The sequence below is a fragment of the Coturnix japonica genome, chromosome 16 (genome assembly GCF_054131305.1).
Source record: "Coturnix japonica strain WE chromosome 16, WE-NBRP24, whole genome shotgun sequence".
Lineage (NCBI taxonomy): Eukaryota > Metazoa > Chordata > Aves > Galliformes > Phasianidae > Coturnix > Coturnix japonica.
The window spans coordinates 9027166-9054946 of record NC_140678.1 but is presented as its reverse complement, the minus strand read 5'-3'; the positions used below and the strand labels follow the sequence as shown (position 1 = coordinate 9054946).

The 27781-nt window shown below is 41.2% G+C and overlaps 2 protein-coding genes across 2 annotated transcripts; both read right to left on the bottom strand.

Annotated features, from left to right (window-relative positions):
• Positions 1-1072: 1072 nt before the first annotated feature.
• Positions 1073-20298, bottom strand: LOC146758242 (pre-mRNA cleavage complex 2 protein Pcf11-like). The gene is made up of 18 exons (XM_085517414.1): positions 20102-20298; positions 16789-16914; positions 14512-14700; positions 13910-14095; positions 11899-13007; positions 11438-11627; positions 11309-11349; position 11031; positions 8833-9430; positions 6964-8339; positions 5932-6019; positions 5133-5255; positions 4499-4604; positions 4018-4201; positions 3490-3612; positions 2899-2991; positions 2191-2226; positions 1073-1576 (listed from the first exon to the last, which is right to left on the bottom strand). The coding sequence occupies exons 1-18, from the start codon at positions 20288-20290 to the stop codon at positions 1367-1369; spliced, it is 4968 nt and encodes a 1655-aa protein (XP_085373540.1). The 5' UTR covers positions 20291-20298; the 3' UTR covers positions 1073-1366.
• A 3859-nt stretch (positions 20299-24157) lies between these two features.
• Positions 24158-27287, bottom strand: LOC146758241 (kinesin-like protein KIF20B). Its single transcript, XM_085517413.1, has 4 exons — positions 26944-27287; positions 26092-26215; positions 25409-25551; positions 24158-24394 (listed from the first exon to the last, which is right to left on the bottom strand). The coding sequence occupies exons 1-4, from the start codon at positions 26980-26982 to the stop codon at positions 24314-24316; spliced, it is 387 nt and encodes a 128-aa protein (XP_085373539.1). The 5' UTR covers positions 26983-27287; the 3' UTR covers positions 24158-24313.
• Positions 27288-27781: the final 494 nt, after the last annotated feature.

Below are 27781 nucleotides of genomic sequence, written 5' to 3'. Positions count from 1 at the left end.
CAGTGATGCGGGAGGTTGCTGTGGCTCCTCTCAGAATCATGAAGGCCACTTCCCTCAGTGCCACAGCACTTCCCCAGCAGCCTGTGCCAATGCATCACTGCTTTTAGACCGGATTTTCCCTGTATCAAACCTCTCACTGCAGCCTTACATAAAGGTGTGGGTTATTGCTTGAGGTCTGGTTGTCAAAGTTCACAGCTGATACTTACAACATGCACTGGGATGAATTTGGATTTTCTGAGTACCCGACCTTGCAAGAGCCATCTATCCTAAGACAGTGACATTTCCTCTGACTTTTAGATGAAATCCACACCTGGCAAAATGCATTTTTATCCCAAGACAAACACCCTATGACTTATGCACACTTACACTTCCATGCATACATACCTATGCAGCTTACTGCCCATCCCACAAACACACCCAACCACACAAACCCACTACAGAAAGGAAAGAGACTGACACAAACATATGCTTCAATTTTATTTATTACATTTAAGAAATATTAACATCTCAGGATATCTGGTTTATCACCTAAATTCAGTCATAAGCAACGAAAAAATTAAAAAAAAAAAAATTTTTTAAAAAAAACTTCAAATGAGCATTCTTAGATTCATACCTCCCCTGTAAAGAAAAGTTTGTCCAGCTGTATTAAACTCTTATGTGTGACTAATGGGAAAATATATCATTGAAGATGTCTCAGCTACCAGGCATCCTGGTTTGTTAATGGTCTGTTGGCACTTGTGTTCACAACTGAGCAACTCTGGTTGCTTTGTTAAATTCTGGCATTTCTACCCAAAACGGTCTTATGGTTACTTGTTTTAACATCTGGATATGTAAAAGATTGTTCAAGTTAAGGTTAAGAAGAAATCTAGGATTTTATCTTGAGAAGTCCCAGCATTGCTTCCCTTGATCACCCGCTTATGAAATAACTGAAGGAAGTTGCTTGCTTTTACTTTTCTGAATCTGATTCAGCAACAGGTTTAAAACTGAGGTCTTTTTATTTCCATTTAAACTGAAAAAAGTACAGAAACGCTGTCTTTGTTTGATGGTGTGCATAAACATTACACTCCCCGTATATAGCAAAAATAGGTTTTATTTATAATTTACATTTCCACAAGTGAAAATTGTACATTTTTTACATATACAATTTCATTCCATTAAATTTTCACGCATCTACAGAATTTTCACACAATGACACCTGAAACAGTGCAGGCAATAAGAAATTTAAATACAAAAATGTATTTATTAACCAAACAGTCGCTGAGGCCCTGCCTCAATTTGAGTGCTTTTATTTCCTATAAAAAGTATCTGCTTTCCAGAATTAACACAGGAGCTCTTCTGTAAAAAAAAAAAAAAATCAAACCTCATTCTAAACAGACTCATCTGGTTCTGTTTTAACATCTATAGAGGCAGGTGTGCTCTCTTCTGCACAGGCAGCAGGGGTGCCATCAGGTTCTTCTTTCACTTGAGGTGAGTCACAGGACTCATCCGTTTCCTGTTTAACAATGTTCAACATAATATGTAGGGGATTTTCTACAGGGGTCTTGCTGGGAGAGGGTGTGCAATCAGATGATGATGTCTATAAAACAAACATTCACACAGCATTAACACATTGTTCAAACAACCATTTTTTTTTACCTTCTTTTCCTTTCTGTCTCTTTCAAAGCGCAAACATGTGGGCAAGCAGAGCACTCAAAATCCAAACTTCCACTTATTACTTTCTACTTTATCTAATAATACAAAGTTACTATATCATAGCATTACTTTTCCATAATTACTATCAAATGGTATTATCCTCACAGCGATGAAATGCTTAATATGTTACTGTAAAATATTCCCAACTATTCCCCCCACTGTTAGCTCCCAAGTCATAACAAATTTAACATATACTAACACTCATTTTTTCCGTTTCTTAAAATTCTTAAGATTACACATGTTAACAATAAAATCATAATGGCTTCACTTTAGTCTCACCTATATAACACGAAAGCTGTCATGGATACATCATAGCTAACTCTAACTATACATTACAAACTTGCCATTCCCAAGGCATTCCCTCTGATTCTTTGCCTAGGCACATGCAAGAGGAACTGATTCTGCAGACCTGCTCTATATAAAGACAGTGATCAAGCAAACAAACTGAAAGCAAAATAGTTTAAATATATATATATATGAAAGTAAAGGTTTTCTTACGTTTTGGTAATCTTCATAGCAGGATGGATGGTAAATCTGGAAAATAATTGTTAACCATTTAAATACATTAGGGATACAGTAAAAGCACCAGTCATAAACAGAACAAATCCAAATCACACTATTCCTCCAGGACAACAATGTGTAGAACAAGTATGGTGTCAAATGTGACTGGGAAGATATCTGGTGTATGCTTAGTTAGGAAAAGCCATCATATAAAAACCTTGTTTAGCACAGGGAAATAACTGGACCAAAACCAACACCTACACTCACAGAACATTCACAGAACAGAATGGGTGGAAGGGACATCTGGAGCCAAGCTGCCCAGCACCACATCCTTTGGCTTTTGAAGGCCTCCAAAGAGAAACAGGCTCCACCACTGGGCTCTTTCCAGCACGGTCTCTCTTGTAATGAGGGGCCCAGAAGTGGACCCAGTAATCCAGGCAGACTCAACAATGCTAAGTAGAGAAGATCACCTTCATTTATCTTTTAGCAACATATTACGATGGAAGCCTATTGAGCCTGTACTAATGATCCCAGGACTTCAAGCATGTCCAAAGGTTGAGATATTTATACAACTAGAAGCAGGAAAACTAACAGGGGAGTCCTTCAGAAAAGATGGGTCACTGTGGTCTATTTCTGTAATTCTTCTCTTATGCTTTTGTTTTGCTTTTTAATATAAATGAGTGCCACGTAACAAGATTGGATTACCTTCTCATGCATTCTGATAGCATTCTTTAGATGCCACTCTTCCTCTTCCTCATCCCAGTACTGCTCAAACTGCTCCCGGCAGATTTCACACCTCTGAAAGTTATTGAAGTAACATGATAGATACATGGTGTTATTAAAGCCATTACTGAACACCAACATCAAGAACTTGGCTAGTAACAGTCACATATATATATACATTAAGATAACACGAAAACTACATTTTACCTCCACGCTTCCAAAATATCTTTAAGAAAATGTTAATAGAAATTATTTGAGTACAGTTGGTAGAATGAGCAACAACATTTGTCAATTGAAAAAGTTAAGTCTTGTCCCTTTAACAAGGAAGTCTCAGCAAGACACTCTGTAACAATCTAATGCTGTTTTACTGTCAATTAAGACAATCTGGTGCAGGGATTTAGTTTATTTCATGGCATCTTCCAAAACTCAACTCTGAGTTAGAGTGAGAACTGCACAAAGCATTAACACCCTTCACACTTCTCTGCAAAATAAACAGCGACCTCTGAGAACAAGGCACAAGACTTGAATCTACTTACAGACCATATGGGTTACAGCAGGAAAACTGGAACTCACCTCAACTGCTCCAGCTGGTCCAGCAGGCACACTCTGAAACTGCTTTTCTTTTGCAGCTTTTTCAAAGAACTGGCTTTTTGCACGCTCCTCTAGGTCAGCTATTTCTTCAAACTCAATCCAATCCTAAGGACAATAATTCAATCACAATCACAAACAGCCAGAAATCATTAAAAAATACGTTTGAAAAAAAAAAAAAAAAAAAAAGAGAAGAAAAATGGAATCCCTGAAGTAACAGATATAATCAGCCTTAGTTCGTTAAACTGAAACAGTCTGCGAAAGGCCATTATACTTCAACTTCCATTTCATTCTTAGTCCAACCAAAGCAGTATGGATAACTCCAAGCTGCTTATTGTTCACCACATAACAGCCTTTTCTTTTGGCAAGTATGTCTGATATATCAAGTAGTTTTCATACATCACTGATCACCAAACTCCAATGGTAATACAACTTCAATCTCAATCCCACTCCATGTATGTGAAACACCAAACCCAGCCCTAATTAACAAGGCCCAGGTCCTGCATTGCTCACCGTTACGCTGTAGTACCACCTTCTGTGTGTAATTTTTCGGCGAACGTCTTTTTTCGAACGGTTCTGGCGATAGTGCCAATCTAAATGGTCTGCATAAACGTCTGTCTTTGAAGTAGTAAATCTCATTCCACACGAGCAGCACTGAATTCCAGTGTATAGTCGATTTATAACACTATCATAACGCCTAGAAAAACAAAAAGAAGTTAACATTTCTTTGGAAAGAAATTGGAAGTTTCTCAGTAAGTTGTTTCAAGTGACCTCAGGAGTAGAAGAAAAGCATGATTGTCCTATAAGGTTAAAGCATTTGACAGTCAAAGCATTCATGTAAGTACATTAAAAAGCATTCAAATAAGCATGAACTACTCACAGTGAACACACTAGCATTGTTATATCACACCTACTCAATCGCCTTGGATTAACCGCCTAGATACCACCATGCCATTATTCCTAGTGCAGAGTAAGCTCATGCTGCAATACGCACTGACTGAGTTCTTCAACTTTAAAGTTCGTGAGGTCTGGGACATCGTGATCACCCTGGTCATCATCCTCCTCTTCAGCTGCTGGCTGCGCCGATGTTTCATTCGCTTCTTTAAAAGAAAGAATTTCATCAAAATTTCAGCTCATTTTCAGAACAAAATAAGGTGCACCTGGATATTATTTTTATTCAAATACTAATAAATATAACCTGACTACGTTAACCTGAATGTGTATAAGAGCTGAGTCAGTCTCATAGCTTTAAAAAGCGTACAAAAGACAGTATGCAACTCCAAATGGCAATTTAACATGACTCTACTTCATCTAAGCTTCTGGCACTAAAATTCAGTATTTAGAGAGAGACAAATATTTCAGAGACTGACAGGAATCTGATTAGAATCACTGACAAGTTATTGAGGTGGGGCACCAAAAAAAAAAAAAAAAAAAGAAATGGAGGCTCTAAATAGCTTAAAAGATACATTTAGAAAGTTAATAATTCACTTTATCACACACACCAAATGGTTTCCCACAAAGATCCATTTAAGAAAAAAGAATGCAATAGTTCACATAGTTCTTACATTTCACTTTACACTTCAGCTACGCATAAACTGGAGAGTCAGAATGTAATGAAAGCTACATACGTGCTGAAGTGGAATCCGTTTTTGACAGTTTGAGGATTCCTGTCGACAACAGTTTAGCAAACAATTCGTTGACATCGAGCTGACCAACGTGGTTATCAGGATATGAATGTGGAACTGCTCCTCCTAGGAGAGGGGAAATAAGGTCACAACACTCAAGGAAACCAAAGGTTAGCATAAAAAAAAAAAATCACCTCCATCAGCATTTCACAACACTCTTTTCCTTCTACCCCTTCTTACTTCCATTTTTAACTTCAATCTACTCATCCACTTCAGTTTGCCTCATACGCAGCCTTTGCCTCATTTCTGCCCCTACAACTTCCTTCCTAATGTGTTTTGAAATGCCATCTACCTGTTTTCTACTGAAATTCCCATGGAAAACGTAGTATTTTCTTGTTCTGTGCTTAAAGATCTCATGAGAATCCATCTACTTGTATCATTTACAACTTGATACAAGACTTTTATTACTAACAATTAATATAGTGGGAATGTGTATTCAGCCTGGCCAATTGAGGTGCCCTTCTGCTATGTGAAAAGCAATCCAAAAATTGGTTTCAGTGGTTCTGTTTTGTTTTAAAGTGTAACTACATACCAAAACCACGCAGTTAAAGCACTCACTGCTTGAGAGAAACCCCTGGAGAGATGACAGTACTCCTGAAACCCCACCTACTGCCATCTCACAGAGAAGGATGCCCTTTAGTGTACAAGGACCCACGGCACCATCACCGTACAGCACTAATTTTTGTGGTCATGAACAGAGAACAGTCCAAAGGACACAGAAGGAAGTTAACTATTACAGTACCTGCAGGGTTCTGAACAAAGCTTCCAGGATTTGGTAGATACTGTTGACCTTGGCCATAAGGTCCTGTCTGAGCAGACATGTGCGAAACCTGTAAAATTAAGTATTTATGCAATCTTGGCAAGGCAATTTGTTTTTAATTATTCCATCATTAACCTCTACACACTTCTCAGTACAAACTTTTCTTCTACTTGCGCATCCTTCAAGCACATTTTCCACTTAAAGTATTTCAAAGCAATCCTTTTCACCAAAAAAAAAAGGGCTAATAACAAAAGAAACTGGTAAACGTTCACCAAGATCACAATGAGGTTTTATCTAATAACTGAGATAGTACCCATGACATGAAATGCATCCTGAAAGATGGATTTTCAGCAAGCCAGCTGCAAGAAACTTCAGAAAGAAAATAAATTTTTACAGCATGCTTGAAGTATGTCCCCTACAACCTCCAATCTACTGGGAGAACAGACATTGTTTTCACTGATTTACAATTACTTTCTCCTTTAGAAGAGAGCGCTTCCAAGAAGCAACAGCAAGGACAACTGACACCATAAAGCCTGCCAGTGCCATGATCATTCTTCAGAAGCCATAGCTTAAAAGCCTGCATCTTTCTCAACTGCTCCCAAGTTATGGTTGTCTCCAAAAAGACTGCAATTATTTTGGTTCATTTTAATTCTAAACCTCTCAGAAAAAGTAATTACGTATATTCGCTTCAATAATCTGTCATGATTTGTAGGTAACATGCTTTGTGTAAGAGAAAACATCGCATTCTTCCTATTACTTAATTCATTTTCAAATAAAAGATACTGATGTCAGTGCAATATCCTCAGCTATAAAATGGTTGCAAAGAACTGGCTTTTAATTTCTAAAAACAAAGACTTAACAAATAGCAATGCCTGCCCCTTTTTCCTTGAATCATCCAGATACTACTTAAGGGTATTTTTAGTCTGCAAAAAAAATGCTTTTAGAGGAAAAACTGCTAATTTTCTACACAAGAATTCTTCTCTAAGTAAATTATTTACTAGAATCAGTTCTTACCTGATGACCTCCCATTGACATATTATTGAAGTTTCCGTATTGTGAACCTTGAAGTTTGTCGTCAAAGTAATGTCCGGATGCTCTCAATGCAAAATTCTGTGCTCCTGGGCCAGCTGGCCCACTGAAATTTGGTCCTAGTGAACTGTCAAACATTTCAGGCCTTTGGAACTGCATTCCATGAGCTGGTCCGCTGTAGCCCTGTCCGGGATGGTCAACAAACGGACCACTTTGTCCATATGGCGACATCTCTAATCGTGAGGCAGGATGGCTAGCTATATTTTCAAAACGTGAACCATGAAGGCCAAGGGGCAGGACAAATCTTGAGGCAGGCTGGTGAGGGCCATCAAATCTTTGAGGTATGGCTGCATCAAATCGTGGCTGTGCGGGCTGGCCAGGAGCCCTTTCAAATCTTGGGCCGGGCTGTCCATGAATTCCATAAAATCTTTGCAAAAGAGACAGTTGTCCAGGTTGACCATCAAAGCCAGCATGACAGCCATCAAATCTCGGACCGGTCCGTCCCATAGGACCATCAAATCTAAGTCCACCAACGCCCTGGTGCACTGGTCCATCAATCAACCTGGGCCCTACACCTGGCTGCCCATGTGGCCCCTCAAATCTGAGGCCGCTTCCAGGTTGACCATGGGGCCCCAATGGCTGTAAATGCGGACCCTCAAACCTGAGACCACCTTGACCATGAGGCCCCAAGGGCTGACCATGTGGTCCTCCCTCAAACCTGAGACCACCTCCTGGCTGACCTCGAGGCCCCAGAGGTTGACCATGAGGTCCCTCAAACCTGAGACCACCTGAAGGCTGACCACGGGGTCCCTCAAACCTGAGACCAACTCCAGGTCCTTTGAATCTAGGACCACCAACAGGCTGGCCTGCAGGCCCCTCAAACCGCAATGGTCCAAGAGGTCCCTCAAGCCTCAAAGGACCTCCCCCACCAACCTGTCCGTGAGGTCCTTCAAACCTGAGAGCCCCTGCCAGCTGCCCTGGTGGCCCATCAAATCTTAGGGATCCAGCTCCCCCTGCTCCTGCCAGGGGCCCATCAAACTGAGAAGCACCTGCCCCCACCAAAGGGCCCTCAAATCTCAGAGCAGCTTGTCCAGTCGGTCCATCAATTCTAGAACTTGAACCAGCAGTAGGGCTATCGATAAAAGGACTTCCTTGTCCATCTGCCCCAACTCTTGCAGCAGATAGTCTAGATGAGCCATCAAATAAAGGTCTGTCTTCCATTAGTGCACTTATTCTCGGCTTTGCTTCTATGCCTCCAAATCTTGACCCTGGACTGTCAGGAAATGGTTCTTTATCTGGATCTTCGTATCTAGCTCTTTTGAAACGTTCATTGAATGGTGATCTTGGTTCATCTCGAACACCTGAAAGAGGAGAAAATAAAAGATAAGGCACTGTACAGAGAAGGACCTAGGTGTCCTGGTGGACAAAAGGTTGACCATGTATCAACAGTAGGCCCTTGTGGCCAACGAGACCAATGATAAACCTAGAGTGCGTTAAAAAGAGCACGGCCAGCAGGTCAAGGGAATAATAGATGAGGTCAGGCTCTTTTCAGCAGTGCTCAGCGACAAGATAAGGTGCAATGGGAACCAAACTGTAACATAGAAAGTTCCATAAAAACATAAAGAAAAAAGACAAAACACTTTACTCTGAGGGTTAAAGAGCACTGGAACGAACTGCCCAGAAAGGTTTTCCTTCTCCAGAGATAATCATAATCTGCCCAGACACTTTCCTACTCTAAGGTACTTGCTTTAGCACTGGGGCGTTGGACTATGTATCTCCTACAACTCAACAATAACTACTTGCAAAAAGATTGCAAATTATTTGACATCTGTAAAATAAGGCAAAAATACATACCAGATTTCCCAAGCAGCTGTCTTTCTTCACGGTTATCAAACCTACAGACTGCATCACCATCGATCTTCTGGAACTCTGTTGTACCTTTTCCCTGCTGTCTGAGAGCATCTCTGAATTCATCTGATTCTCCCCAGTTGTCATAAGGGTTGAAGTTTTTCGAACCCCTTCCTCCTTTAGTAGCATTTTGTTCCTCAAGCCTTCGTCGACCCTCCAGAGGTGAAAGGTTATCAGCAAAGGGTCTGCTGGTGCCACTTACAGGAGAGTGCCGTCTTGATCTTTCTCCAAAGGGTTCTTTTCTTTCAAACTGCACTCCACGCTTTGCTTTCGCTTGCTCACAGTCCACAGAGAGCAACGCATCAGGTACATGATAATCCAAAATATCATCAGGATCCAAGAGATCAAGTCCTGACAATGAATGCTGAACTTGTGTTCTCTTCAGTTTAGCTTTATGCTCATAGTATGTTAACTCCGCATCCGACAGAAGAGGCTTCCTTTTCAAAGAGCCTTTTTCAACTGTAGGGCTATCCCACACATTACATCTGTGCTTTCCTTCCTGGTACTGGAACAGCTGTTGAATCTGATGAGCTACCACAAGGAACTCAGAATCACAGAATCACAGAATTACCCGGGTTGGAAGGGACCTCAAGGATCATGTAGTTCCAACCCCCCTGCCTAGCAGGGCCACCAAACATACACATTTACTAGATCAGGTTGCCCAGGGCCCTGTCCAACCTGGTCTTGAACACCTCCAAGGATGGGGCATCCACAACCTCACTGGGCAGCCTGTTCCAGGACCTAACCACCCTTCTAGTAAAGAACTTTCCCCTAACATCCAACCTAAATCTTCCCTCCTTCAACTTAAAACCATTTCCCCTAGTCCTGCTATTATCAGCCCTTTCGAAGAGTTTACTCCCCTCCTGGGAGTAAGTTCCCTTCAGGTATTGAAAGGCTGCAATGAGGTCACCCCGCAACCTTCTCTTCTCCAGGCTGAACAAACCCAACTCCCTCAGCCTGTCCTCATAGGGGAGGTGCTCCAGCCCCCTGATCATCTTTGTGGCCCTCCTCTGGACCCTTTCCAAAATCTCCATATCTTTTTTGTACTGAGGGCTCCACACCTGGACACAGTACTCCAGATGGGGCCTCACAAGAGCAGAGTAGAGAGGGACAATCACCTCCCTATCCCTGCTGACCACCCCTCTCCTGATGGAGCCCAGGATCCCGTTTGCTTTCCGGGCTGCCAGAGCGCACTGCTGGCTCATGTTAAGTTTCTCATCTATCAGGACCCCTAGGTCTTTTTCAGCCGAGCTGCTCTCAAGGACAACTCCTCCCAGCCTGTACAGGTGCCTGGGGTTCTTCCGGCCCAAGTGCAAAACCTTGCACTTTGCCGTGTTGAACCTCATTAGGTTCACCCGAGCCCAGCTTTCCAGCCTGTCAAGGTCCCTCTGAATGGCATCTGTTCCCTCCACCGTATCAACTGCACCACTCAGCTTGGTGTCATCAGCAAACTTGCTGAGGGTGCACTCCATTCCCTCATCGATGTCATTAATAAAGATGTTAAAGAGCACCGGTCCCAAGACAGACCCTTGAGGGACGCCGCTTGTTACCGGCCTCCACCTGGACATAGAGCCATTGACCACCACCCTCTGTCTGCGGCCTTTCAACCAATTGCTTATCCATCTAGTTGTCCACCCATCAAATCCACCTCCCTCCAATTTGGAGATGAGGATGTGATGGGGGACCATGTCAAAGGCCTTGCTCAGGTCCAGGTAAATGACATCGGTCGCCTTCCCTTCATCCACCAACGCCGTCACTCCATCATAGAAGGCCACAAGATTAGTTAAGCATGACCTTCCCCTGGTGAAGCCATGCTGGCTGTCTCGGATCACATGCTTGTTTTTTATGTGATCAAGCATGTTGTCCAGGAGGATCTGTTCCATAATCTTCCCAGGCACAGAGGTGAGACTCACCGGCCTGTAGTTACCCGGGTCGTCCCTGCTCCCCTTCTTGTAAATGGGAGTGACGTGACCCTTCCTCCAATCATCCGGGACCTCACCTGACAGCCACGACTTCTCAAATATGATGGAGAGCGGCTCAGCAACCACCTCAGCCAGCTCCTTCAGGACCCTGGGATGCACGCCATCTGGCCCCATAGACTTATACTCATTCAGTCTAAGGAGGCACTCTCGGACTTGCTCTACCCTTACAGTGGGGAGGGATTTACCTCCTTGGTCCCCACATGGAGGTATGGGGGTGCAAGACTTAGGGACGTGAAAAAGACTAGAATCCTGGCCACCAGTGAAGACCGAGGTGAAGAACTCATTCAGCACCTCAGCTTTCTCTTCATCTGTTGAAGCCATTTCTCCTTTTAAATTTACCAGAGTAGGCACGCCCATTTTGGCCTGTCTCTTCTGGCCAATGTACCTGTAGAAGGTTTTCTTATTGTTTTTCACGTCCCTCGCCAAGTTCAGTTCTGCACTCGTCTTGTGTTATTTCACCAGATGCTAAGCAGTCATTGGCCTGTAACATAAAGTTTGGATTTCTAAGAAGAAAAGCAAAGCACAACTATATCCAAGACACCTCTAGAAAGACAATCAATCTGTATTACCTTTTTAAGTAATTCTCTCTTGCTTGCAGACGTGAGTTCTTTGGGAATTTGCAAATTGGCATCCACACTTAACCGGTGTTGCTGTTTCGGTGCTCGGGGTGACAGAATTCCTTTAGCAGCAGGCCAGTTTTCTCGGTGTTGTTGGTGAGGGGATTTACCAACTGCTTGGTGTTCTTCAGTCTGCTGAGAGCTGTAAATAGGAACACGTTTAAAACACAAGTTAGTTATTTATTCAGGATGTATTACATCTCTATCAGAACCGATCATGGTAAAACATCACTATCGATTCAGAAAGTATGCATAATTGCCATTTTTCACTACAAGCAAATTATGAATCTCAATCAAGAACTTCTGTCAGCATGGGCTGTCTGAATGTTTCCTCCCAAACCTAACTGTACTTCAGCCAAGAGCAGAATTTCCACTTACTTCAGAGAGAATTTGTTCGAAATATGGTAACTTACTTTTTATTTTCCTCCCAACTGGGTTTCCACCTCTTGCCTGCTTTGGATCCCTGCCAATTCTCTGCATTCTCCTTTGGATCAGGAGAACCTTTTGTAGAATGCTGGCTTGCTGTTTCTTGGGGCCTGTCTTCTTGGCTTTTTTTCACCCTCCTTGGATCTCGCACCTCTTGTTTAACATTTCGCTTATTAGAATTTCTTTCATCTCTTGCCCCTTGTGAGGCTTCTTCAGCATGAGACTGTTTAGCGCCAATCTGGCATATCTTTCCAATTTTAGGAGTTGAAGAAGTGGGAGATAAACTCCTGAGTATTCTTTTGGGTGATCTCCTCTCTCTTCGTTTTGGAGAATGTGTAGATGGTGACCATGACTTAGGAGAACGGGATCGTGACCGTTTTCTATTACTGGATCTCCCTTGTTTTCCACCCTGTTTTTCTGATTCTTCTGTAGTCACGTCTTGTTTCTGGACAACACCATTAATTGTTTTATTCCTGCTGCCTACTGGTCTATGCTCAGATGTCTTATGCTCATCTTTTTCTTTTTTCTCTGTATTTCTCCTCTTTTCTTTCACCTCATCCCCTTTGCTCTCTGGCTTTTCTTGAAGATGTTTTTTCAGTCTTGGATCCCGTTTACTCATTTCAGATACTTTTGTGCTTTCAGATTCTTGGGTTTTAGTATCTTTAGTATTGGGAAGCTTGTTTTTCAAAGGAGATGGAGATTTAGACTTTGTTTCCAACTGATCAGGTTCTTTCTTTTGTGGTTTTTCACCTGCTTTCATTTTCTCTGGCTTTGTTGAGCTTTGTTTTTCAGACTGGGATGTTTTGCTCGCCTTGGTATCAGACTGACCAGATGCGCTTGGTGGAAATTCTTTCCTATGGGACTGATCTTTAGCATGAGAAGAATGTTGTGACATTCTATTAAGTCGAGGATCTCTATTTACTATTTTGACATCGTGAAGTGGAGGACTTGAGGATGGTTTGATCTTCTCAGACTGTAATGAAGCCTGAGTAGGCGTCTTAACGGCCACGTGAGGTGTCTGGGACACATGTGGCTTGGAAGGCGCTGGAACTGAAGGTATAGAAGATGATCCTTGCTGAACACTAAGAGAAACAGCCTGAAATAAGGTGACAAGAAAAAAAAAAACCTAGCATTAATCTGTGTGATACAACACCTGCACAGAGATGATCGTGTTCTGTTTTGAAAAGAAAGATGAAAATAGAAATGTTTTGAAGTAGTTATCAGACTAATCCATTTAACTGAAAATGACCCATTCATTCCTCATCGCAGCAATTAAAATAACATAGTACCAACACAAAAGGCGAAGATCAAGTACAAAGTCAATACTACAAGGTCAACGCAGCAAAAAAATCAACAAAAGCACACCTCAATACAGCTTTAGTTTTTCTATACATTCCTCATTTCCAAGACAACTAAATGGCCAAGCATGTTTATATATTTTCATTTCTACACTTCTACGATATTTCACTTTAGTATCATCAACTTTCAACACAAGATGACTTTCAATTATGAATGTAAAAACAAAACAGGTTTAACTGCCACCACCTTCAGATTGTGACAGCCACCACCCTCAATGTCACCCTCAGATTGTGACATCAAACCAACCTGACGTAATGAAGACAGAAACTGCCTTGACATTTCCAACAATCAGGATTCCCCGTTCCTTATGGAAATACTCAATTTTCTAAGCGCAAATGTATTCAGAAAAAGCCTTGTTTATGGTGAGCCACAAAAAGAGGTGGAAGACACATCACAGGCAGACATAATTTTCAAGATGAGAACAAAAGACCACAAACCTTTTTTAACCTGTTCTGAATGTAATCCTTAAGATTTTTATGTAACAATTACTGGTCTAGAGGACCAGATCAACTTGCACTACTCTAGTCCTAAAACAGCTCCTCTTGTCTAAACTTAACTGCAGTTACCAGTATAGACGCTAAGGTACGACCAAACAAAGTGAGACCGAACTATGGACCATTCACCAACTATCCTACTCACCAACTGTGCTTTAGTCTGTTCCAACTCCAGCATTTTTTGCTGAAGTTCTAACAACTGTTTTTGCTTCGCAAGCAATTGCTGCCTTATCAGTTTCTCCTGTGTCAAATTCTTTTGTATTTCTGGAACAGCTGGAGGAGTAGAGGCACCAGAAGTGACAGCAGAGGTAGATGCAGTAGATTCCTCTGGCTAAAAATAGAACATAAGGTTACATTCAACGTCTTAATGGATCCAGCTAACTCCATCTCTCTTAACTGCTAGTGTGATACAAAACTGGGACTTAGCTTGCACAAGTTAATGACTGCATTTTTTATGCAAAATACAAACAAAACAATTTCTGCTCCTCTAGGAATTGCCTACTGTCATAGGATTAACTGTGCCACCATGACAGAATATGGCATTTAACATAAATGTTTGGAAATCTAGAATTCAAGTTATAAATACTTACAATAAGCCCCTTAAATACTGAGTCCATAAATTCCTCTTGCCTGTCTCCAGAGATCAGATGCTTTATTCTTATCACACTACGTTTGTCAAAAGCAGCATACAAACAACAAAAACAACATGTACTGCCATCTGTTCATACAGTAGGTATAGAGACTTACCGATTTATTTAAAAACTTAGGATTCACATGGATGCTAGAAGTATTCACATTTAGGGGCAGAGGTTTAATTGGCCAAGCAGGATCTAATGAGTTGACTCTGACGTCAAGTGCATACAGTTTCTTCAAAGGAAAAATATCGTCCCATGTGGAGCGTAATTTAAATAAACTTTTCCTAGTATTTGCATCCACCTAAAACAATAAAACAATTCTATGGCTTGTTAAGTTAATATAAAACAACCTATACTTTTCTGTAGAACTTAAGATCTCATATGCTTTATATTCTTACCAAAGTTATCATTTTAACACAACGAACTGGCTACAAAGAACTTGTAAGTGGTGTAGATTGATACATCTACACCAACAGAATCGGTAACAGAAGTTCAAATGCGGACATGTGAAGGTTTAATTGTGTATTACCATTCTCTGAGAATTTTCTTTCAGCTTTTCCATTACCAAAATTCTCATTTTACTTGGCCAATTTCTGTCAAAAAAAATACAGCGACAAAAATATCCAAGGAAAATGCCTCTGAAACAATACAGTAACTCAAATGTTCGTGCTGAGCGGCACACAGCAACAACAACCAAATCAGAGAACAACAAACTTTCTGAACAGAGAAAGTGTTTTGTTGAGCTGTTTAATCACTGAAGGTTTTTTTCCCCCTAATAAATCCAACAAAAGGTGTATGAGTCAAAACGAACTCAAGTACATTTCAGTTCAACTGCAAAATCAGACCCATAAATCAAGCACTAATAGTGCTACAACCCATTTTCTCTTTGCAATCAGATGTAGCAATTAAGCTCAAAACTCACATTAAAGAAAAAATTCAATTAATCTCATAACTCAAGTAGTTAATTTAAACAAATGGAAAACATCTGCTGACAAAACACATGCTGCTGCTAGCTCAACCATTACACATTGACCCTTTTTTTTTGGCTTTTCAACCTTTTTCGGGCTACAGTTTTATTTTAGGTGTCACATTAAGACACGTTGTCCAGAAAGTTCAGAAGTTCTTTGAAAAAGAGGGCAGGAACTTCAATAAAAGTAACTCATACTTCGCTAATATGGGTGGGAGGTGCCTCTACACAACTTTCAGTGTGAGGGTATCAAGTTCACTGCTGCCATGACTGAGCCAGTTTCTGACATCGCTAAGTGTTTAAAGATACCTTCAGTGATCATTTACTGATAAAACAGAATCTCTAGCAATGTCAGGGTGAGAATTTCATCTTGCGATATCATGAGTTATCTAAAGTGACTGACACTTTACATATTTAATATCAATTTAATAGTTCTAGTTAGCTTATTGGACAGTTAACTACAAAACTCAGAAAATGAATTACCCAGAGCTTCAGCTGCAAGTTTAAATGCAACTATGTGAAAGAACACAAACTAATATTGGAAAAATAAGTAAATGCCTGCCTATCTACTCTATACAAAGGAGTTCAATATCTCTGAGCTCACTATTACAATCTACCCCTTATTTAGTCACTCATTGTACACCTGAAAAACAGATATAAAACATTCTGGGATCACAGATCCTCGCTGCTATGCAATAACAAATACACCAAAGCTCCACTTATCTCATTCAGATTCAGTGCCACTTTGTTATGTTAGGGCATACAGGAAACCACAGAAATTAACCATTAATTCAACTTAAACCCATTCAAGTCCAGTCTTTCAAAAGCCGGACTTGGATTTGCCATTCTCATTGAGGAATAAGCACAATTACTTCACTGGGTTTAAAGACTTAGGAAAAAAAAAAAAGTGAATACATTTGGCAGCAATTTTCAACACTGAATGAAATTAAAATGGGTATCTTTAACGTAACAAAGCAATAATATACTCTCACAACCTTTCCCCCTCGCCCATCATGTTTTTTAATCACAGACCACTTGAAGAATATCAGCTGCTAGTGGTATTTGTTGCAATTTAAGCACCCATTTTTCACACCAAAAATTAAGTGAATCAGACAAATCTAACTCAGAGAGCTCAGAAAACCTCTAAGAAACTGATTCTCAATATATTCCTGACACAAAGACTAACTACTTCCTTAAAAAATAAATCAGCAATTCATAATTAACTGTTCTACTAACTTAACTTACAGGCTTGACAACAGCAGGAATGCCCTTCCACATTATAGATACAGTATTTGCCATTCATAAAAAGCAATTAGTTCTTCTGGTTCGGTACCCAAGAAAACCCAAAGCTGAGAGCATGTATTTATTTTACCAGGAACAACTTTGCTTAAATACAGAACTTTTCTGAAAGTGTATATATACCTTTTCAAATACACAAATAAATGTTGCAACTAGGTTTTTAGTAAATGCAGTAAGATACTCTCTTCCAACTTTCTTGACAATGGAATCCATAAGGTACATAACAGGAAGCTTCTCTGACGCAGGAGCCTGGAGTAATAAGAAGAAACTGAGAAGTTTAGTACAACAAAGACATACGTTAAACTATATATACAGGGATTACCAATCCCAGAAATACAGACCTCTCTTTTGGGTTGCCACTATCCACACCAAGGGATTTGCTTGGGATTTTGGTTTTGGTTTATACAAAAACTTAAAAACTTAAATCTGGAAAATCAATACTCAGTTCAAAGTATAATGCGGTGGGTCTACCACAGAGAAAAGGAACAACTTGGGTTAATCCTGTTTGTCTCAAAGCTTTGGGGTGAAAAAAGGGAAAAAAAAAAAGAAAAAAGAAGCCCACAAGACAATATTACTGCTAGTGTACTGAGTGCAGCCTTTCAAAACCCACTGGAGAAAGTAACTTGAAATGAGCAGGAAGCCATCACTAGCACTTCAAGGAACTTCTAAAAAATAGTTTATCATTTGGACCTCCCGAGTGCTGCTTTTCTCCATCTCACGGAACACAAATCAGACTTCCTGCGAACAGCCCGAGTTAGAGAACTTCGGTAGTAGCAGATTATACGTTGAACATCACAGTCCTTTCACAAGCCACACGCAGAAAAGGTCACAACTATATCACTGTAATCCAAGGGAACGGAGCAAGCAGTCCCAGTCTCTGTTGGCACTTCATGTGTTTGGGAGTAGTTAGAAGTAATCACACAGAAATTAAGGAAGCCTACTTCAAAATGTGACAGCATTAGTTTAGCAGTGCCCTCCTTCCAACATCAGCTACTCAGGTGGCACAGTCTAAGAACCGTGACTTCAAAAGAGTTGGGTTATTTAAGTCTTCATTTTTTGGTAATGTTTATTATGTTCTCTAGCCCACGTTCCAATAACCACACAAATGGAATCCCAGATTTGAACCTCTTGTTTTCAGGTGATCTAGACAGTACCCCCTAAGCAAAGAAAGAGACCCACACAGAGCTAAACCAACAGCAGGGAGGCTCCGCATACCACCAGAACACACAGAATGCTAACGCTGAGCTCATCACAACAGAATTCCCACTCTTCTTTCAAATAACGTATGAAAGCTATTGTTGGAAATGTGTGGCTTTGGTTTTTTTTTTATTAGTTTCCTAAAAAAAACTTAAAAAAAAAAAACAACTGAAAATCAAACCATAATCAAACCCCAAGTCACAAACTTGCAAAGAAAAAAAAGACTTTAAAAACCAACTTTGTACACAAAATGGGTCTCAGAAACAAACTCTGCACTATACAATGGTAAATAAAAAGACAAATACATATTTCACACTTTTTATTTACATATTTTTTTATCATAGCAGTCACACATCTCAGAGCCATTAATTCAGTCATAAAGCAGAGCACTCCAGTTTTACACTAAACAAAACTGCCTCCAGGCAACACTTTTTAAAAGTGGCTTAAGCAAAGGAGAGCACTTTCCCCCCAAAAAAACAACTAAGAAAACTTGCCTTGAATAAACCACAGTCACAAATAGTAACTAAGGCAAAACTAACCATTGATACAAGATTAAAGACAGCTTTCAAAAGAAGGAGGAAAAAAAAATTAAAAACACACTTCAGGGCAGGCTCTAAAACACCCAGAAATGAAGAAATTTGACAGCATTGATATTTATCACATGTTATATACATCCACCACTGCCCTTTAGGAGATATAATGGTGAGATCTATTCGATTATGACGTCACCTCCCCAAGGAATGGCAAAACTTGGTCACTGGTACCATTTAAAACTAGACTGGAAGAGGTCTGTGGAACGCTAAAGAGCCATCCTGCATTGGTAGAAAGACAGATTAAATAATGTAAGAGATCTTTCCCTCCCCAGCATTAAGACAATACAATTCTCACCATTATAAACAGCGATTTAAAGCCAAAGGGGGGAAAAAAAGGCCTATATTAGAGGGAGCCTGGTATTAGAGGGAGCAAGGGAGACAATGGGGAAGGGGTGACTGGCAAGAACACACGGTGGATTGAAGAAATAACCCTTTTCTTACAGAAAGCTGCAATAGAAAGGTACAGTAACCCCCCACCCCGCCCCCATCCGTGTTCTGAGGCTGACTGATGTCAGCAACTGCCTGGGTTGGGCTCAGAGGGAGCCTCTTCTTTCCCTTCCTTTTCTATCACGTGCCTTTCAGACGCCATGTTAGGATCCTACAGGCTTTTCTACACAGTCGGGGAGAATTTCTTCTTCCCATCCTCACCAAATCAACCTCGCTAACCAAGACACGTGAAGATAACACAGCACTCGCTTTACTTAGGGCAAACAGCCACCTGCAAGCCAAATGGGTTACCCCAAGCCCACATCGCTTTCTTTAAGCAGAAAACACAAGAATCACCCGACCAGCAACACACACACTTCCCTACTAAGAGCAGATGATCGCCTTTCACCTCAAAACTTCCCTGCAAGATCAGTCCCCCACCCTTACTCCTCCAGTTAATATCTCACTGGGAAAATAACCTTATCTTTCAAACTACAAACAATACTTTAAAATAAATCATTATAATTAGCCTTTCTAAAGCAGACGATTTCTGTGCTATAAACTCAACCTTATTTATATTCCTTCACGCTACCTGGATATAAATTGGGGGGGGGGAAACAACAAACCTGCACAAGGTCAGGCTCTCGCTAACGAGACTTATAAAATCGTTATCTACGTTAGAAATTGCTAAATTCAACGGTTTCGACACCAGTTTAAAGGGGAAAACTCAGTTCCAAGGGCGAGGCTCTGCCCAGTCACGGCCGGGCTGCCATGTTGCATCTGTTACCGAACCCAAGGGACCCCAACCCGTCCGGGTGCCCTCGGGTCCCCTGTTCCCTACAGGGTGTGGGAATAAGGGGCAGCCCTCAGCCTGGCCAGGAAGGGAGGGGTAAAAGGCCGCTTAGGGGAGGGCCATGCTCCCTGCCGAGCCACGCTGTCCTCCGCTTGCTCCCAACGACGACCCCCGGGCCTGCTGCCCCCACCCCCCCTCCCTCAGCTCTCCCTGTTCCCCCCATTGCCATCTCTGACCCTGGGAGCACCTCACTCGAGGCCCCGAGCCCTGCTCCCCTTCCCTCCCCCTCCCAGCCTCGGCCCCGCTGCCTCCCTCTCTCGGGCCCTCCTTCTCTCCCTGCCTCCTCCGTCCCTCAGCCCTTTCTCCTGACACCGGCCAGTTCCCCCAGCAGTATAGGTAGGAGTAGTAGGTGGTTGAATATAAAAACCTTGGCGATTTTCGCCTCGATCAGGGAGACGATGTCCTTGGCGAAGGGCACGTTCTCCTTGGCCAGGATGGTCAGCATGTTGATGTGAGGTTTGCTGTTGAACGTCAGGTCCTCCAACAATGACTGGTAATCGCGGCACGTGTCCTCCCGGGCCTCGCTGCTACCAGCGCTGCTCTCCGGGGCCGACATGTTCCTCCAACCGGGGCCCGCACCAGGACCTGACCCACCGACCGACGGCCCCCTCTCCGCGATTCCCCTGCCGCCTCCGCCGCCGAGCGACGCTTCCCCCCCTCCGCTGCCGCTGGGCTCCTCTACCGCATCCTCCGAGCTGTGGCTCCGCTGCTTAATGACGCTGCTAATGCCGTCCGGATCGCCGATGCGCTTCCGACCACCGCCAGCTCAAGTCTCAACGCTCACAAAATGGCGGCGGCGGCTACGGCTCGTGAACCACTTCCTCCAACTGTTGCGTCATGTGAAATTGGGCTGAGGGAAAAAAGGGGCCGGCAGCTTGGAATGCCCCTTTTGTTCGCTCAGCGCGTCCCCATTGGGTGACGCTCAACCGCTCCGCATGCGATTGGCTCGACCTGAAGAACGTGAATGTGATTCGCTGGACCATCTCAATCTACAGATGATTGGTTGCTATGGCCAAAAACCCGCCCTCACCTCTGCGTTCAGACTTACGATTGGTTGTTTTTCCCCACTCCCCTCCTCTAACTCCCCGGGCCAATCCCTCCCGCCTTCCCCTTCAGCCCTCAGTTCTGATTGGTGCTCCGCTGCGATCCCGCCTTTCCTCCTCACCCTCCACAGAGTCACACAGATTCAGTCACAGAATGACCCGGGTTGGAAGGGACCTCAAGGATCATGTAGTTCCAACCCCCTGCCTAGCAGGGCCACCAAACATAAACCTTTACTAGATCAAACATACACATTTACTAGATCAAACATAGATCTTTACTAGAACAGGTTCGCTATTGGCCAGCCGTTGTTGTGGTAACGCGGCTTTCCGTAGTCGTAGTAACAAAGCCTGCTCATGATATTCTCCCAAAGATAATAATAAAGCTTGTGGAAATAAACTCAGTGGCGAAGTGTTTTCTCCACAGCCCTTCCAAAATGCTGCTCCTTTATGAGGAAACAAAACTGAACTTGATGCCTCTATGAGACAGGCAGGGCAGCCAGGCCTGATAGGTAGATAGAAATACTATCATAGAATCACCAAGGTTGGAAAAGACCTAAAGCATCATCCAGTCCATCCACCTACCACCAGTATTTGCCCACTAAACCGTGGTAAGAAGCCATTCAAGAATTAAGTACTTTCCCAAACATCTAAGGTTGCAGATACTACCAGAGTAAAACACCGTAGGTTTTCAAACATCAGTTTAATTACATGTAGATTACCTCACTGTACTGTAGGTTTTCGAACATCAGTTTAATTACATGTAGATCACCTCACTGTACATGAGCTCAAGTCCTTTGTTCTCCAGCCCAGATTCACTTAAGGAAGCAGACGGTGTTTCTCTGTGGTTCACAGAATCACAGAATTATCAAGGCTGGAAAAGACCTGGAAGATCATCCAGTCCAACCATCACCAATACTTCCTGGCTAAATCATATTCCTCAACACCACATCCAAGTGTTTCTTGAACACTCCCATGGTCAGTGACTCCACCACCTCCCTGGGCAGTGCATTCCAATGCCTGACTACCCTTTCCGAGTAGTAAAATTTCCTCCCAAAGGAGGAAATACTGTTTTCCCCAAAGGGGAAAAGGAGCCCTGCAAGGGGAAAAGGAGCCCTGCAAGGGGAAAAGAGCAAGGAAAAGCAGCCCTGAAAGAGAAAAGCATTACAGAATTGGAAAAGGAGCCCTGTGTAGAGAGTGTTTTTTACAGCTAGCTGAGAAGTGTCGTAAACATGGTGCAGTTAATCAAGCAGCCATGCCACCTGCAAGGACAGTGAGATCAACAGGATGCCCTGGGATGGTGAGAAACTAACCATGGTTTTGTGAACTCGGCAAGGGAGTAACTTTCAGGATGATAACAACAAGCTGCAAAGATACTCGGGGATGGTATGTAATTGGGAACCAATGAAGAGCTCCACATTTGCAATATGTATGAGCTAATTATCCGTATTATAAAGGTACACGCAGCCAAGGAATAAACGAGAATAGCTGATCATATGTCAATGACAGGTGTGGTCGTCTGCTTTTCTCCCGCCTTATGTGGATCGTCATTTTGAGGCTTCCCCAGTGCTAAAGGAACAGCCTATGGTTAATGTTTGGAATTTTGCAACAGGACTTTGGGACTGTTCCCTACCACTGACAACTTGGGGTCGTGAATATGCTCGTATTTCCACAGGGACTGGCCCTATGTGGGTTCCAGCATGATATCTTCGGTCTCATCTGAAGGCAGAAAATAGCATCCAGCCTTCATAGTAATTGTAATTGTGTGTTTCTTACTTAGTGATATTGCTTTGTAACTTGCTGTGTTATAGATAATATTAGTAATAGTTTGACATAGTGTGTGATTTTCTGTTTTACCAATGCAGTCTCAAGATTTAGAGTTTAAGGCATTAGCTAGGATGTTGTGTGCTTCTTCTATTTTAGTAATTGATCAGATGTATATTAAACAGGATTTGATCTAATCAATACTAGAATCTACAGGAATAGCTCTTTTAATGTTTTAGTACTGTTTGGTTATGGTGTTATTAGCCTATTAGTTAGCTTTTCTTAATTTGCAAAGACAAAACCTGGAAAGGAATCCCAGACAAAGAGATGACCCTGTATCATAGAATAGATACCTCTCTTACATCCAACTAATTGGGATTTTTGAAATATAACCATGCATCATTTTAGACAAAAGTGCATGCTAATAGAACTAAATTTGATAGTTTATTCTGTTTTCCAAGCAGGTGTTCCACTTGGGCTCTATATCACGCACTGGCCATGCGGATGTGGTGTACAACTGGAAGAAATCCTTCAGACCCTGAATGCAGGAGAGAATCTGTGATGGGTGAGAGAGGAAATGTGCACCTTGAAGCAGGGGACGCCCTGCTGGCACTACCTGTCGCATCCACCACCAATATGGCTTGCTGTTTCTCAAGGGTCAATAAGTAATAATGCCCCTAGTGATACTCTAGTACGTTTGTCCTCTAAAATTGGTTCTATTTGACATGTTACTTCATAAAATTGCACGATCATTAATCAATTATTAGCCCGGATAACTCAGTCGGTAGAGCATGGTTATGAACATCTTAAAAGCATTTATTGCACAAATTTTAGTGGTCATTAAAATCAATATATCAGAGTATATGAAAATTGAAGACTTTTCCTGATCAGTTACAGATTAACACAATGGGACCCTCATGGATTTATTTTCAGGTTACAGAAACTTAGGTTGCAGTACAAACATTTTTGTTCTTTTTAGTGGGTTTAACAGTAATGTTGTTATGTTGTATTTGACTTGTCTCTTTTTTCACTTTTAGAGTATTGTCAATCGAGGCCTTGATTGAGTTATAATAGTTATGTTATTAATTTAAGTAGTGTTGCTATTCTATAGGCAGTATTGTAAGAAGAATTCTACGGAGCGTCCGTCATGGATCCAGATGAGAAGTTCACAGAACAGCAGCTACGAAGCAGGATAAAACTACATGAGAACTGATTGAACAAATGAACTCAACTGCTTGTTAAATATGATTAATTGGTCGTTAAATCAAACCCTTTTTCAGCCTAAAAGAAAACGGGGGAAATGTAGAGAGTGTTTTTTACAGCTAGTTAGCTGAGAAGGGTCGTAAACACGGTGCAGCTAAGCAAGCAGCCATAACACCTGCAAGGACAGCAAGAACAACAGGATGCCCTGGGATGGTGAGAAACTAGCCATGGTTCTGGGAACTCAGCAAGGGAGTAGCTTTCAGTTGATAACAACTAGCTGTTAAGATACTCGGGGATGGTATGTAATTGGGAACCAATGATGAGCTCCACTTTTGCAATATGTATGAGCTAATTATCCGTATTATAAAGGTACATGCAGCCAAGGAATAAATGAGATTCGCTGATCATATGTCAATGACAGGTGTGGTCGTCTGCTTTTCTCCCGCCGTTCTGCAACAAACACCTATATACAAATTTAAGAACACAACGGAGTAACTGTTACTGTTTATTAACAACCAGTTTTAATAATACGATAAAAGTATGTCCTGAGAAAGGGGAACAAACATGCTTCTTCAAGGTTTTTTAGCTGTTCTGGATCTCAGCCGTCGCTTGATGATCAGATGATCACTTTCCTTCTTTTGTTCCTCAGATTCCTGAAGAAAACATTTCAAAAGTTACTCATCTTTTCACACAAGACTGACAAGCTCTTCTTGACCCACGCAAACATATTTCTTCCCCTAAATGGATTTCAGAATGGCATTTGCTTATTATATTTTATTCAGAAAACTATGGGATACAGAGATCATTTTAATGCAGCTTAATCACAAGGAACAAATATGCAGAATGTACAAAATCCTGTTCATCTTAAAAAAGCACACACATCTGAGGAAAGCCTGAAGGCAGCTTTCATTTTGAAATACTTGTTTTCAAAAGAGTATTATAATACTTGTTTTGTGAAACATGAAGCGTTCAGAAAACATTTTTAGCCTCAATCCCTGTAGCTATGACTTGCCCAGAATTTCAGTTCTCGGTTCAGTTCCATGTTCTCAGAACTACAGTGAGAGAAGAAATTGTCTCATCTTCTTCATCCTCTAACAAAAAAAATATAACATTTTGGTTTCTGCCCCTATCATTCGTCAAATCATCAAAAAATTCAGAGGGATATTACAGTATGGGCAAATGATCACTTTGCGGAACAGAAAAAGGACTCTAATATAATTAAAAGATGCAGTTCCAACAGAGCAAGAATGTTCTTAGCACAATAGCTGTTGACAGAGTCATGAAACTGGCACATCAGATCCTTTGCAAGTTGGCTTAGACAGGAGATCATAGTTTAAGCATACCTAAAAAGCTGTCAAAGTTGTGCTCTAGAAAAGCGTGTAGTAGAATAATCCCACTCCGACACACTGAAATTATCTATGATTCCAAATTAGAAGACATCTCCGTGACTGCTACATCACCTACTTAGTAAACTGTAAGCCAGCCAAACACAGAGATCTTTGAGGACAAAATAAAACAGAACAGCAGGAAGACCAACAAGAATGACTTGGTAGAATAAAGAAATACCTCAGTACTTTCAACCTCCTCCTGCAAATAGATGAAACCTCCAGTCTGTTTGGACTCCTTAGTAGTTTATTTTAAGCCAAGACTACAGTATAATCGCTTACCGAAGAAGCAGGTATATCTAGAGGGCCAGAAACGACAGTGGAATACAGCTTCCTTTTGGATCGTTTTGGCTTGGTCTCTCCTTCTTCAAGACTTTCAGGTTCGTTTGATTTAGGAGAACTTACTGCTGACATCAGCTTCTTGGCTAGAAGAAATTTGTTTTGATACATAAACCAATCAACTTACTGGTTTTGTGAGTCTTTAAATCAATGAATGCAAAAAAAGCTTCGTAACAAACTTGGTTTATAAATGACACGTAAAATTTAAGTGAAAATACTCAGAAATTGTATTTGTTCATCGAGGTTCTTTATTGCTTCTATAGCTGAAACTGTTTATAGGTTCAGGTACGGCAGCTTAAAGCACGCATTAAAATGGAGTATGAAAGACAATCATGGCTCAGAAGTCGCTGGAAGTCAGAAACTTCAGCAGGAGTTAAACAACAGGCCTAACTTTCGTGCTGACAGAAGCACAAGACAGAACCAACTTTCTCTGTATACTTGTAGGTTTTCACAAATGTAATAATGAATCTCTGAAGAGACGAATAAATGCATTTACTTCATAAATCAATGGACAACTTAACATGGCAGACAAGTTCTCTAAGAACACATACATTAATAGCCTACAGCAGAAACAAGCCATTCTACAATGTCTAGAAAACATGGAATAAAACTTATTCTACACCAACCTTTAGAGTGTATAATAGGAGAGCTTTGAATAAAATCTCCAACGTTTTGCAGTGTTTCATCCTTCTTTTTAGTCAGTCTTGAAGCATGTACTCGCTTTCTCAGGAAGTAGTCTTTTCCGGATTTCTGTTCAACAGAGATGTGAACATGTGAAACAAGAGCGTTGTTTAAACTTCATTTTAGTTCAACGTTATTTTAAGTTGACATTTTGAGCTTTACTACTGACACCTCTGTTCATTATGCTGATGATACCACAACGGCAAGTAATGTAGACAATTTTATACCCTTTAGGGAGTTGTCAAAATCTCAGCTATTTCAAGGCATGCGTTTCTTAAAGTTTCTTAATAAGGCAGTAGTTTCTTTAAAAGTAGCTCCCAAGCTGTGGAGTTGTTTCTTACATAAGCTGTTCTAATTACATAAAATAAACAAACATACAAAACAGAAGACAACAGATGGGAAAAATCTACTACTCATACTCTGACCATGCCAAGGATACTGCTATCACATGTGAACATCTGTTTTTAATAACTGCCATGCATATTAATGATATGAACCTTAGTTTAATACAAGGGCTTCACTTACAAAAGCACACGATAATACACTAAAGCTTCTCTTCCCAACTATTCAGTGTGCAATATCCTTCCCTCCAACTCATTACACAGTACAGCCATTACACGCTCTGGGGACAGACTGACTTGCCCTTTGGTTAGCTTATGGAATTTAATAGGAAGAGCTCATAAGCATGTAAGATTCCCATTCAGGTATACACATAAGGATAAGACACTGCTTCTTTCGTGTGACCACACAATTACAGGAAGTCCCAAGCTAGCTTCAAAACTAGAACAAAACCCAACCATTTTCTCGTCACTTGCAGAGGGTGAATTAAAAGCCATGACACATTTTGTATTTTTCGTGTTGTCACTTTTCACAAAATCCTGGGAAAATAAGACAAGTTTCAGCCATGATTCTTTTGGAAAGAACAACTGATGTCACAAAAGTGAACACTTTAAACACTTTTGCTAATAGTAGGGAAGTATCTGCTAGTGGTAACTATTCCACTGTAAATCAAATAATAAATAAGCATTCAATTATAAAAACAGGACATGAAGATATCAGTATTAGACATCTCATGATGTCTAAAAAGCTGATTTATGTCTACAGGTTTCAAAGAAAATACACAATGGAGTTAAGAGAAATTCCCTTCTCTTAAACCATTATCACTGAGCTTGGCTATTAGTTTTGTTCATTAAAGCAGTTCATTGATTAAATTCTTCAACTACTTTACTGAGGTAGAAATAGCATTTTTTTAATGCTTAAATGAGAATGGTAAAAAGGCATCAGATATTTTGTTTTCTGTTGGGTCTAGGTCATACCTCATCCATGTCATCACTTCTTTTCTTTTTTGCCTTAGGCATTTTCACTCCTAAAGGTATCATGCTGCCGTGCTGCTTTATCTCCGTCTTATCAGGTTGCAGAGGTGTCAGTGGGATTTCCAGCTCCGGTTTTGGGAACCGACTAGTTTTGCCATTTTCTGCGGACACTCCAGAAGAGTCGAGGACAGTTTCCAAATGCTCCCGATAGCACAGAAGAATTTTAAGTGCAAGTGTTAAGGTAGCCATGAGATTAAAAAGCTATAAAGCATCTGGTAAAGGATATGTAAGCATTCGATTTTCCTGCTGTAAGAACACTTGT